At 35.7% G+C, this 12,883-nt stretch overlaps 1 protein-coding gene across 3 annotated transcripts in view; it reads left to right on the forward strand.

Annotated features, from left to right (window-relative positions):
* Positions 1-9,072, forward strand: part of METTL25 (methyltransferase like 25) — a 111,159-nt gene extending 102,087 nt beyond the window's left edge. For 2 of the 3 annotated variants that reach the window (XM_002711367.5, XM_008256851.4), the window contains exons 10-12: positions 6,356-6,430; positions 7,033-7,104; positions 8,837-9,072. In XM_002711367.5, the coding sequence (XP_002711413.2) occupies positions 6,356-6,430; positions 7,033-7,104; positions 8,837-8,929 (240 nt within the window). In that variant the 3' untranslated portion in view covers positions 8,930-9,072. Of the gene's footprint in view, positions 1-6,355; positions 6,431-7,005; positions 7,105-8,836 lie in introns of all 3 variants that reach the window. The other variant, XR_001793373.3, reaches the window with a different exon arrangement.
* The last annotated feature ends 3,811 nt before the right edge of the window (positions 9,073-12,883 follow it).

The raw sequence follows: 12,883 nt of genomic DNA on the forward strand, positions 1-12,883 counted from the left end.
AAAGTTTATGCGTCTGTGGCAGATCACAAGATCCCCCTTTTTAAGGCTGAATAATATTCCCTTGTGTATATGTAGCATTTATCCATTTATTCATTGATGAGCAGTTAGATTGTGACTGTATCTTGCTATTGTGATTAACAGTACAATGAAAATGGGAGTATAGATATCTTTTCAGGGTGCTTATTTCGTTTCCTTTAGATATGTAACAAGAAAAGAATAGATTACAGATTTGTAATTCTGACAAAACCCCAAGCCTATCATGCCTTAATTCTCTCTCTCTTAAGCCTTCATTGCTTTATCATGTGACCTTTAATCCCCCAGCAAGTGTTAGACTTGAAGCACCTTTAGTGTCTCATGGGATCATCAATGATTTTTTGGTCTTGCCTCCCTAACAGTGAAGATCTGTACTAAACCCCACTGCGACTTCATACCACCTTTGTTCTATAGATAAAGAATTGAAAAATTCGAAAAAGATGCCAAAATGTATTAGCCCAGTATGGGCCTGAGATTCACACCCTCATTTATTTAATCTCTCCCTTGGCTCTTTCCTTTGCCCCTCTTCCTAGCAGGTTAACCTAATACCAGTCCATTTTTGTGCAGGTGACCAAGCTGTATATACTGTCTCAACTCAAAGTGTAGTACAAGGAGCACCTGCAACAGCAGCCTCTGGGACAGACACAATGAATTAGAAAATACCTTCTGACAAGGTCCAAATGATTTTATACACTCTTAAAATTTGAAAAGGATTGGTCTATACTAGGCAGATCTCTTCTTACAAACCGAGCTCCAGACTTTTATGTGTTTATCAGGGACTCCAAAATCAAATGTTCAGACAGTTGTAAGGTAAAAAGGACACAAAATTTCCTTCTCTCAAAAAACTAACATTCTAACTGAGAAGAGAAGAAATCACTATTATTTTGCTTCCTGTCAAAAGCCAGATTGAGAAATTTGTGATTTGAAATGATTTTTAAAAAATATAGTGAACATATGTCCTGGCTTGTCCCAGAGAGTCCTGCTTTACACCTGTTTTATTTCCCTAATTATTAGTAACACTAATGCTTCACTCTAAAAAGTGTGACAAATTATGTTATCTTCCTACTTTTAAGGGACATGCTATCCATACATAATTCTAGATATCCAAGCCCGATTTCTATATCAAATTACATCACTAGAGAGCTATACTCCTGTGTTTACATGTCTACACTCATCATAGATCATCCCCATATGGATACATTATCAGAATTATGATTAAGTAGTTTACTTTTATCAAGGTTTAAAAGAGGAGGAGATGTGCTATTTGGTTATTTGATTGCAAGAAATAAAAACTTACTCATATTTTTTCAAACATTGGTAGAAGATTATTCCATGCATGCATTTACTTAACAGAAAGACTAGAATCATTCAAGTTTTGAGGAACCCACAAAGGGATGACGGCCGAGTCTCATCAATGTACATTGTTAACTATAGGCAGGATGCAAAACAGCCCATAATAACAGAGGGCATTTGGTGTACCAGTTAAGACACCTTCAGACATCCACATCTCACATCAGAGTTCCTGGATTTGAATCTGAGCTCTGCTGCCATTGCCACCTTCCTGCTTATGTGGCACTCTGTGAGGCAGCAGTTAATGGCTCCAGTACTTGGTCTCTGCCACCATGTGGAAAATTTAAAGGGAGTTCCCTGCTCCCAACTTTAGCCCAGCCCAGCCCTGCTGTTGCAGGTGTTTAGAAAAGTAAACCAACAGAAGGTCTCTCTCTCTTTCTCTCTCTGCCTCTCAAGTAAGTAAATAAATGTTTTTTTAAACCTTCTAAGTTATTTTTAAGAGAAAATATAGTGTGTTTTCTATAGTCACCCCACCATGCAATAGAAGCACAGAACTTCTTGTATCTGTCAAACTATAACTTACTACCCATTAGTCAACCTCTTCCTCTTCCCTTCTTCCCATCTCACCCCTGCCTCTGTTAATCACCCTTATACTTTTAACTTCTATGAGATCACCTTTTTTTATTAGACCCCACAAGTGGATAGATACTAAGTTGTTTCTAATTTTTGACTGTTGTTAATACTGCTGCAATAAACATGGGAATGCAGATGTCTCTTCAATAGAGTGATTCTGTTCCCCTTGGGCCAGTAATGGGTTAGCTGGGTTACACAATGACCTATTTTTAGTTTTTTGAGGAATTTTATGCCTCAAATTTTAAGCCTCCTAAAATATTCTTTAGAATTAACATATTACTTTTTCTTGTATCTTATGATGTATAGATTTGAGCCAGTTAAATTTTAAGAAAACCACAAGAACTAATAATTATACTTCCAAATAGCCATCAAAATCAGTATAATTGTATTCAAATAATATCTAATAATATCTAATTTCACATACATTGAAGATAAAAATATTGCCATTAAACAATAGAAAAATCTCATGTAATGTTAGTCTAATTCTGTATAAAAACCATAGTGCCTTTTAAAATTGTCTTTATTTTTCAAGCTAATTACAGAAAAACATTAGGTACACAGATGTTCCCCTGGCAACCAATAGCTCTGAGGAGTAGTAAAAGATATTATAACTAAAAGAATAAGAACAAATAAAGGGAAAATGCATTATTATTTTTTATTTAGGAAAAAATTAAAAGCTTCTGAATTATTAATACTACTGTTAATATAGGAAAAAACAATTTTAGTGTGATTTTTGATAAGAATTATTGAAGTTTATATTATGCAATGGTTTATTTAATTCAGATGAAATAATATTTAATTATACGATTTGCCAGTCCTCATTTTTAGGATGACTATGAACTGAAAGTAATATTTTTTGAAAATTTCTATTTATATAAAAGGAACAAATGTCAGGTATTTCATATATATACTTTTAAGGACATAATGATACTTCCCACCCTACCTTCCTTTTCTCCCTCGCTCCTACCTCCCTCCTTCCTTTCTTATTTTTCTCTTAATTTTTGCAGTGACATGCCTTCAGTTTACTTTATAATCACAAGCTTAACCCGCCACTAAATAAAGAATTCAACAAGTAGTAACTAGGAAAACCACTATTCCTCAGGAGTATAGACAAAGGCTGTAAATAATCAAATCTCAAAATATCGTATGGTAAAATTTACTGTTCAAATGTTAGTAGGTTCAAATTTTATTTCTATTAGCAAATAAAAACATTTGAAATTTGTGTACTTCAGATGTATGTTTACATTCAAAATAACATTTGGGGAAGCACAAAATGTTTGGATGAGGGTACTTCAAAAATTTCATGAAAAATGGAATTTAAAGGTAAGCTTATTTTGTTGCAAAATATTTTGAAATCTATTTGTACACAGGATCTTCAAAAATTCATGGAGAATGTGCATCATAAATAAACTGTATGTGGTCTCCAATTTTTTGCACCACAATAAACTTATCTTTTTTATATTCCAACCTTGTATTTTCTTTTTAAGATTTATTTATTTATTTCAAAAGCAGGTTTATAGAGGGAGACAGAGTAAAAGAGTTCTTGTATCCACTGGTTCACTTCCAAAATGGCCACAACGGCCAGGGCTGGACCAAGTCAAAGGCAGGAACCAGGAGCTTCATTCCATTCTCCCACATGGGTACAAGGTCCCAGTTTGGGCCATCTTCCGCTGCTTTCCCAGGCATGTTAGCAAGGGAGCTGCAATGGAATGAAGCTGCCAAAGCACGTACTGCCGCTCTTACGGGATGCTAGCATCACAAGTGGTGACTTAACCTGCTGTACCACAATACCAGCCCCTACACTTATTTTTTTAATCCCATCTTTTAATGAACTTTTTGAAATACTTTTCATAAATGAAGAAGAGGCACATTTCCCATGGAAGAGAATATCAAGTAATATATGTGGATATTCTACCCTCAAGGAAATGGAACATAATTCCCATTGCTAGGTGCTAGCTACGTATTGTGACTTTTGTTCAAAGAGTGAAGAAACCTGACAAACACTAAATCAAGGTCAGCATTGATAATGAAAAGTCTTATTGATAATATGTATCTTTGGTATAATGTGAGGAATATAGCACCTTGCTCCTGTGGTCTTTCAAAAACCCTAACTCCAGTCTATTTATGAGAAAAACATCTGACAAATGCCAACGGAGGAGTACTCTACAAAATACTTGAGCATTGCTGCTCAAAGCTGTCAAGATCATTCAGACAAGGCAAGTCTGAGAAGCCATCAGAGCCAGGAGGGCTTAAATGTAATGTGGTATCTTGGAGGCATTCTAGAACTGGAAAAGAGTATCAAGTTAAAACTAAGGATATCTGATTAAAATGTGAACTTTAATTAATGTCTTTTAATATTTTTTTGAATTTTTAACTGACATCTTAAAATATTACTTATTCATAGGTTATAGTTGACAAATTTTGATGCACATATAAAATATCCAGATCAGCATAATTGGCATCTCTGTCACCTAAAACATTTATTACTTCTTTGTGTTAAGACCATTCTAAGTTACCACTACTTGCTGTTTTGTAATGTGCAAATAATCTTTGTCAACAATAGCTTTCCCATTGTGCTATAGAACATTAGAAATTGTACTTCCTTTAAATCTCAAACTATGTGTGTTATCAGATACAGTGAACTTAATAGAATGATGATAGAGGCCATGAGGAAATGCTTCAAATTACAGATCTCAACCAAACCTAGTGGAACACAATTCTCCAAAAGGTCATCAACTGAGAAACAAAATCAACAACCCTCAGTGTGATTCTTTCTTGTTTGGCACAAAAGAAGAACACAAAAAATAAAAGACCCAAAGAATCACAATGAAAAACTATTTGTAGAAAGCAAAATTGCAAAGATTATAAGTTCTGATTTTTCTGGCAATGGCTGATTCTCAGGATGGTAGAGGTAAAGGACTAAAGGTTGTAAATCACACACAGACACACACACATGCAAGTTTGTGAGACACAGATTTTTGCTGCCTTAAAGCACAAGCATGAATCCAGTCCAACTTGTTCTTTGAACACTTGGTCTAGGAGATACTCATTTAATTCAAAGATGGATGAAATTTTAAAAGGATTAGGAAGTAGATAATCTGCATGGGTTCTATACTAAGGGAGAGATCTTTTCTTGAAGGTTACTCAAGAAGTTAGATTAAACAAAGCCATGCTTTCACTGTTACCCTTTTCTGCTAATTCAAAAAAATTTGAGCTCAGTAAGGAAAAGAATATAGGTGTCAGCACTGTGGCATAGCAGGTAAAGCTGCCACCTGCAGTGCTGGCATCCCATATGGGCAACTGTTCAAGTCCCAGCAGCTCTACTTCTGATCCAGCTCTCTGCGATGGCCTGGGAAAGCAGTAGAAGATGGCCCAAGTCCTTGGGCCCCTGCACCCATGTGGGAGACCTGGAGGAAGCTCCTGGCTCCTGGCTTCAGATCAGCTCAGCTCCAGCAGTTGCGGCAATCTGGGGAGCGAACCAGTGGATGGAAGACCTGTGTGTGTGTGTGTGTGTGTGCTTCTGCCTCTGCCTCTGCCTCTGCCTCTCTCTAACTCTGACTTTCAAATAAATAATAAATCTTTAAAAAAAGAAAAAGAATAGAGGCTTTTAAAAAGATTCTTGGCTCTTTATCCAGTCTTTCATTTGTTTTTACCACATGTATTTTGACAGCAATTTCTTCTGTTGAATTTCCTTTATTAAGCCTTTCACAAAGGCATTCAACTTCAGAAACATCTTTTCCTTTTGTATTCGTATTTCATTGGTTATTTTACAATAACATAATTGTCATTAAGAAGTCCAGAAATAGGCAAAATTGATTCAGTAATCAAAGTTCAGCTGGGAGGCACGGAAACATGTAAGTGAACTAGAATGTAATTTGCTAAGTACAAGAATTCAGTATACTGTGGGTAAATGTTTTAGGGAAAAAAATAGATGATAGTGATTATAGATGGCTTTGTTAGCTGAATGTTAAGAGAAATTATGTTGAGTATGAAGCAACACCATTACTGTGTTCCTGTTGCCTTGGAATTTTTCTCTAGGATATATAGTTTTAGATGCAGTATTTACATATTATTTTTATTCAAAAAAGTGTTTAGTGAACTCCTATATTCATCAAGCATGGAAATAAGTGATAATAAATATTTCATCACTATTTACTGACATTAAAAAATATTAATGTGGTGTTACTAATAATTTTATTTATGCATGCCTAATAACCTATAACAATGGAGAAGATTTAAATGAAATTATTGTTTTATAGATTTGCTTTGTGAATGCCCTTAGAAAGAACTTTTCAGACACCTAATGTTGTGTTAGATTGATGCCATGTTTATTTTTCATGGGAGATGTTTGATAAGGAAAAATACTATCAAGTTCATTATTGTTGTTTTTATCTTGAAGCTACCAGAAAAACTTATAATGGAATACTACGAGAAGTATAAGCCTAGAATGAATGAACTGGAAGCTTTTAATATGGTAAATCTCAAAATTAAACATATTAAATTGGATACATTGCTAGACTTCAATAGGGTCTTATTAAATTTTATTATGGAGCCAGCCAATCTGTATTGTTTTTTTTTTTTTCTTTCTGTAGAAAGACTGTTTTGGATCAGTTCCTATTTCAGAGCTGTATTAGGTGTCAGTAATGTAATAAAGACAACACATGGTGCATTTCTCTTAGAGTGTGTTATAAATGCATGGAATGAAGTTTCAGAATCCTTTGAACACGTATTGGTCTCAATGGCAGTTATTTCACAAGCATTCCTTTTAATGAATTTCATTCCTAGTCCCCTTTTAAAAAACTTTCTACCACATATGATTGCTTGTTGGATTCTACTCCAAAGTCACTTAGAGGCCATTCTTTTCCTGTCACTATTAAAAACTATCTCTTCAGTGTTCTTTTTCTGAAGATGCACAGTGGGTATTAGAAATCTGATCTATAAAAACTTATGTGGATATATTTTCCTAAACATGAGTGTTAAAGAAATAAGCTGGTCTCTTTTTTCTTTTTCTTTCTCTTTTTTTTTGTTTGTTTGTTTGTTTTTAAGTAGCACCACTCTATATTATTCTTCTTTTAGTTGAAAGTTGTTCTGGCTCCTTGTATAGAGACACTGATTCTTCTGGATCGACTTTGCTACCTTAAAGAGCAGGTAAAAAAATTTTTAATGCATAACAAATATCTTTACTTAATACAGTGATCTGAACTTACTTGCTTAAAATAAGGTTATTTTACATAAACTAGTAAGATAATTTTTCTCATGTTTTCATAGTTTAAATATTCATTTTACCTCTTTTAAACATGTAAGCATGTGTATGACAGATGTTTTCAGCAAAGTTGCTATAATAAAGTACACATTCTTTTTAATTGTGTGGCAATTGCCATACATAGGCAGTGAACACATGCTACCATATATGACATATTATATAGCAAAAATTAATACCATGCATAAAAGATATTGTGTACATATTACATTTTGTGAGAGTTTCCTTTTTAATTCACTTATGAACTTTTGGATATAATCATTAGCAGTAGAAAAACTTGATTCTGATCAATGAATATTACTTCTGTTTTAAACATTCTTATTTATCTGAGTGACAAAAACACTGCTTTTTGGTTATATTTAGTGAAAATATTCTTTGCAGATGAGATGTTCAAATCAAACCCATTTGTGGACTCAGCCTAATATTTCAAGTATAAATCCTTTATTTTAATTGTTTTACCATATTGGGAGTTCTGCCTTCTTCTCCTCAATAGTCTGCTAGGGACAAATGGATTTGAATAAATATTGCTTTGTCCTAATTTATATTTTTATGGAGAAAGGCAATTTTTAAATATTGAAATAAACACTTTCTTAAGTGGACTGCTAACTCCAAATAACCTTGATTCCCAAGTTGGTAGATGACAGAATTAATACCTATTTCACAACTTTATTTTTCCTTTTTTATTTTAATTTTCATTTTATTTGAAGGCAGAGAGAGAGAGGGAAAACAGAGAGACAGAGAGACAAAGATCTTCAATGTGCTGATTAACTCCCCAAATACCTAAAATGTCTGGGGCTGGGCCTAGCTGACCAGGAGCTAGAAATTCAATCCAGGTCTCTCAAGTGGGTGACAGGGACTCAACTACTTGAGCTACCATGGCTGCCTGCAGGATGCACATTAGCAGGAAGCTGGAATCAGGAGTGAAGCCAAGACTCAAACCCAAACATTCTAGTATGGAATTATGGGTACCCCAAGCAGCATCTTAAATGCTGAACCAAATGCCTGCCCTTCATTTTCCTATTCAAAACAATTTGTATTAATCTAAGTACAGTATTTAGGCAAACAGTATTCACAAAGAGTGCTATGTTGTAATGAAACAATAGAATCATATGAGTATTAATTTTAATATTTTAAACATTATAAAGGTAATACATATTTATATTACAATTTGTTAAATACATAGAATATAAGACAGAAAATTGAAAGTAATCAAGATACCATCTTTTGAAATAGCCTGTTAAATTTTTGTTGTATTTCCTAGTGATTCTCTCAAATATATGTGTACACATTATTTGTACCTTCATTAAAATTAAAATCAAATTATAAATGCATTTTTGCATCAAATTTGTTTCCTTTATTTGAAATGTTCTTGGGTTATTGGCAATATCCAATTTTTCATGATCACAGCAAATAAACCTTGTAATTCACTTTCCATGTACATCTCTAATAATTCCTTCAACATAAACTCTTGAAGATAAAATTGTAAATATTAATGTTATTTTGCAAAGAGTAGTTTTACATAATTTTTATGTGGTCATAATTATAGTTTATGGCTTGACTTATTTTTCCTTGTGTTCTTCTTCTAATCGTTGTATATCTAAAACACCTGTCAATTTGCAGGAAGATATTGCATGGTCTGCACTCGTGAAGTTGTTTGATCCTGTGAAATCTCCCAGATGTTATGCTGTTATTGCTCTGAAGAAGCAGCAGTGATTTCAGTTGAAGCAAATTATTCGATGTATCTGTTGAAACTGTTGCTAAGATTGCATTTCTAAACACGAATGTCCTATGGTGTAAATATTTTTAAATCACTGCTATATATTTTAAATAAACAATGAAATAATGGCTAACAGAAAGTCATATTCCACTTTTTTCATTGCACAAGCATACACTAATAAAATAAGCACCCGTGAAAATATTATGAAAAGGTCGACCTGCATTCCTGAGTTGGTATGTCAATAGGACATTGTAATCTGAGTTGTAATTCTTGTTCAATATTTGAGATTCTTGATATTTGCTACATATAACATTTTCACTTTTAATGAATAAAAGCAGATGAAAGGTACGAGTGTAGATAGAGTTGTAAATTAGTTGTATTTGAAGATTATTTGCATTTTCATTTGGAAGAGTTGTCCACATTACCAAAAGGGAAAAATCTACTTCTAAAGGGAAGAACAACCCAGGAACCAAGCCAGCTATACAAATTGCCTAATATAAAGCACATTTTGCGCTGTTCTTTAAGTTACTTGTGGCAATATTCTATACTGTTAAAGAAATGAACATCTTGTAAGTGAGCTATTCACTCTAAGGATTCGTGGGACTATTTGTCTTACTGAAACAAGGTGACGGGTTGGCACTTCATGGAATTACCTTATGTTCTCTAAAGCAATCCTGAATAAAGAGTGGACAGAATGAAGCCAGCATCCTGCTCAGAACGGAGCAAGTTCCTTTCATTAGCAGAAAGCTTGTGGTTTCTAATGCACAAAGAAGAAATGGACAGCTAGGATCAAGTGTCCTTCATGCCGAGCCAAAGAGATTATAAAGTTCTTCAAAGCAGAAAAAGTAACTTTCTTAAATTTTGCAGTCTCCGCATAGATGAGGAGAGTAATTGTTTTGCTGTAGGTTATAGTATTGATACTGAGTTAGCAGGCAGGATGTGTATAAATGAGCAGGTAGTTTGTACAGCAGTAAAATATTAGATAAGATTTCAAAACTATCCAAATATGCAAATCAGAATATAAGAACTCATATGTAGTCATTCACAAACTTAAACAGTAATCAGTATTTTACCAATCTTGAGTCCTGTGTACAAACTTGAAGGTACATAATGCCTACACTTCACCCACACCCATCTCCCCTGGACACTTTTACACAAGCCCCAAGCAGTCTGTTATTTCTCATAAATGCTTCACTATATATGAGTGGATTGCTAAAAAGTAATGAAAAGCTTATACTATCTCTTAATTCACATTATCCTTTTTTTTTAAGATTTATTTATTTTACTTGAAAGTCACAGTTACACAGAGGAGAGGCAGAGAGAGAGAGAGAGAGAGAGAGGTCTTCAATCCGCTGGCTCACTCCCCAGATGGCCGCAACAGCCGGAGCTGCGCCAATCTGAAGCCAGGAGCCAGAAGCCTCCTCCGAGTCTCCCACATGGGTGCAGAGGCCCAAGGACCTGGGCCATCCTCTACTGCCCTCCCAGGCCACAGCGGAGAGCTGAATTGGAAGTGGAGCAGCGGCATCTCAAACCAGCGCCCATATGGGATGCCGGCACCGCAGGCAGCGGCTTTACCCGCTACACCACAGCACCGGCCCCCACGTTATCTTTTAATTGCTGCCCATAGAACATTGGTGGTTGTCCTCATTCCCATATCTGCAGTTTGTTCTGTTAGTTTGTTCAATTCAGAATCCAAACCAGAGTTACGTATTTACACTTGATATGACTCTGGTTATTTTCAAAATATCAGCCTCCATTTTTAAAAATCTCATGCCTTTTTTATCTTTCTAAAAATAAAATCAGGTCAGGTCATTTATTCTATAGACTATTCCACTTTGAGATTTATCTAATTATGCCTTTGTAGAACTCCTTAATGCATTCACCCATCCCAAATATTTCCTGTAAACGTTTAGATCTAGAATCTTGATTAGATGAGGATATTGTGTGTGTGTGTTCTATACCTTCTGTTGTATCACATCAGGAGGTGTACCATGAGTGCTGTCCCACAACTAGTGGTACTGAGATTGATCAGCGACTTCATTTGGTTTGAGCCTGACTTACCAAGTATAAAATTTCCATCAACCTTCCTCTTAATGGTTTTAGCAACCACTAACAATGATTGAAAGCAGTAAGAGAGAAAAACACACTATGAGTTGATTTACCATATTCATACTGCTTGCTTGGGAATCCTCTCCAGTTTCAATATGACTGCATTCTTCATTATTTTCTGCTAAATTGCCTTTTTGTTTCCGCATACTGGTACTTTATTTCCTGGTATTGTTTGCTGTATAAGTAGCTGTCTTGAAGGACTAGAAAGCCCTTGCAGCCTATTCTCTCTTCCCTTTCATAACTCTACCTCCTGTTAAAATTTTGAAATTTTTAAGCCCTTCCCTAGTTCTCATATATTCGTGTAACATTTGTTTCTCTTTATAAATGCAGTTTTTAAAACCTCATTTGTAAGACACCAGTTAATAGATAGAACTGAATTACAACTGATTTAATGCAAGGAAACATAGTAATTTCCCTGTGTTTTAAGTGAAATTGTATTAATTAATATTTTCCATTTCTATTAGTCAAATGTATTACAAAAAAATTAATCAAAATGAAACAACCTGCATGATCACACTGAGACAGTGTTTCAGCAAAAAAAAACAAAATATTTTTAACAAGATAGCAATATTTTTAGCAATATTTAGCAAGATTGCAGCTTTATACACAGTAATCCCATTGCAATGTTTCCAGAACACCATCTTGAAAAAACTGCTCTTTGAGAAATACTTTTTGGTTGGGGCTGTAGTAGGTTAAGCTACCACCTGCTCTGCCGTCATCCCATATGGGTGCCATATGAGCTTCAAAGAGCCTTAGGACCAGAAAGAGATCTATGTCAGGACAGAGCTACCACAGAAAGCCCTGACTAAGGCTTGTTCAGTGGAACTGAGAGTCAGAGCTGCCTTAGAGAGTCACCAGTTAAAGCAATGCCTGGTATAGCTGTGAGAGCAGCGCATCTCCTAAGAGCCTACAACTGAAGAGCCAACTACATGCAGCACCAACCTCGACAAGCCATAGGCATGTAATCCCAATGCATGAGAGCTTTAGTGTGGGCTGGGCCCTTCAGAACTGTGCACACCTGAGGCCTTGAGGGCTCAACCCCTGCCCCACTGTACCCCAGGATATGAAGTTGAAGATTACTCTCAGGGGCCGGCGCTGTAGCACACTAGGTTAATCCTCTGCCTGAAGTGCTGGCATTCCATATGGGCGCCAGTTCTAGTCCCAGTTGCTCCTCTTCCAGTCCAGCTCTCTGCTGTGGCCTGGGAAAGCAGTAGAAGATGGCTCAAGTTGTTGGGCTCCTGTACCAGCATGGGAGACCAGGAAGAAGCACCTGGCCCCTGGCTTTGAATCGGCATAGCTCTGGCCATTTTGGCCATTTGGGGAGTGAACCAACAGAAGGAAGACCTTTTTCTGTCTCTATCACTGTCTGTAACTCTACCTGTCAAATAAGTAAATAAAATCTTAAAAAAAAAGATTACTCTCAAGCCTTTAAACCTTGAGGTATCATGTCTGCCCTGCTGGATTTCACACCTATTTGGAACTTGTTACTCCTCTGTTTTTCTGTTTTCCTATTTCTCACTTCTAGAATGGAAATGACTATGCTATCCGTGTCCCACCATTTTATTTTAGAAGCATATAAACTTGTTTGATGTTTGTTTGAGTCATATAGGGGAAACTTAATCTCCAATAGATCTGTGGGTAGGTGTAGCCTCTAGGATGTGGTTAGTTTTTGAGGGCTCCGCCCTCATGAATGGATCAATGCGTCTATGAGGAGGTTTTCAAGAATGAGTTTATTCTCTCTTGCCCTTCCTCCTTCCATCATGTGAAGACACAATAGGGAGACTCAGATCAGGTGCCAGCACATTGATCTGGGACATTGCTGCCCTCAGAACCATAAAAGA

Source organism: Oryctolagus cuniculus, chromosome 11, assembly GCF_964237555.1.
Source record: "Oryctolagus cuniculus chromosome 11, mOryCun1.1, whole genome shotgun sequence".
Classification (NCBI taxonomy): domain Eukaryota; kingdom Metazoa; phylum Chordata; class Mammalia; order Lagomorpha; family Leporidae; genus Oryctolagus; species Oryctolagus cuniculus.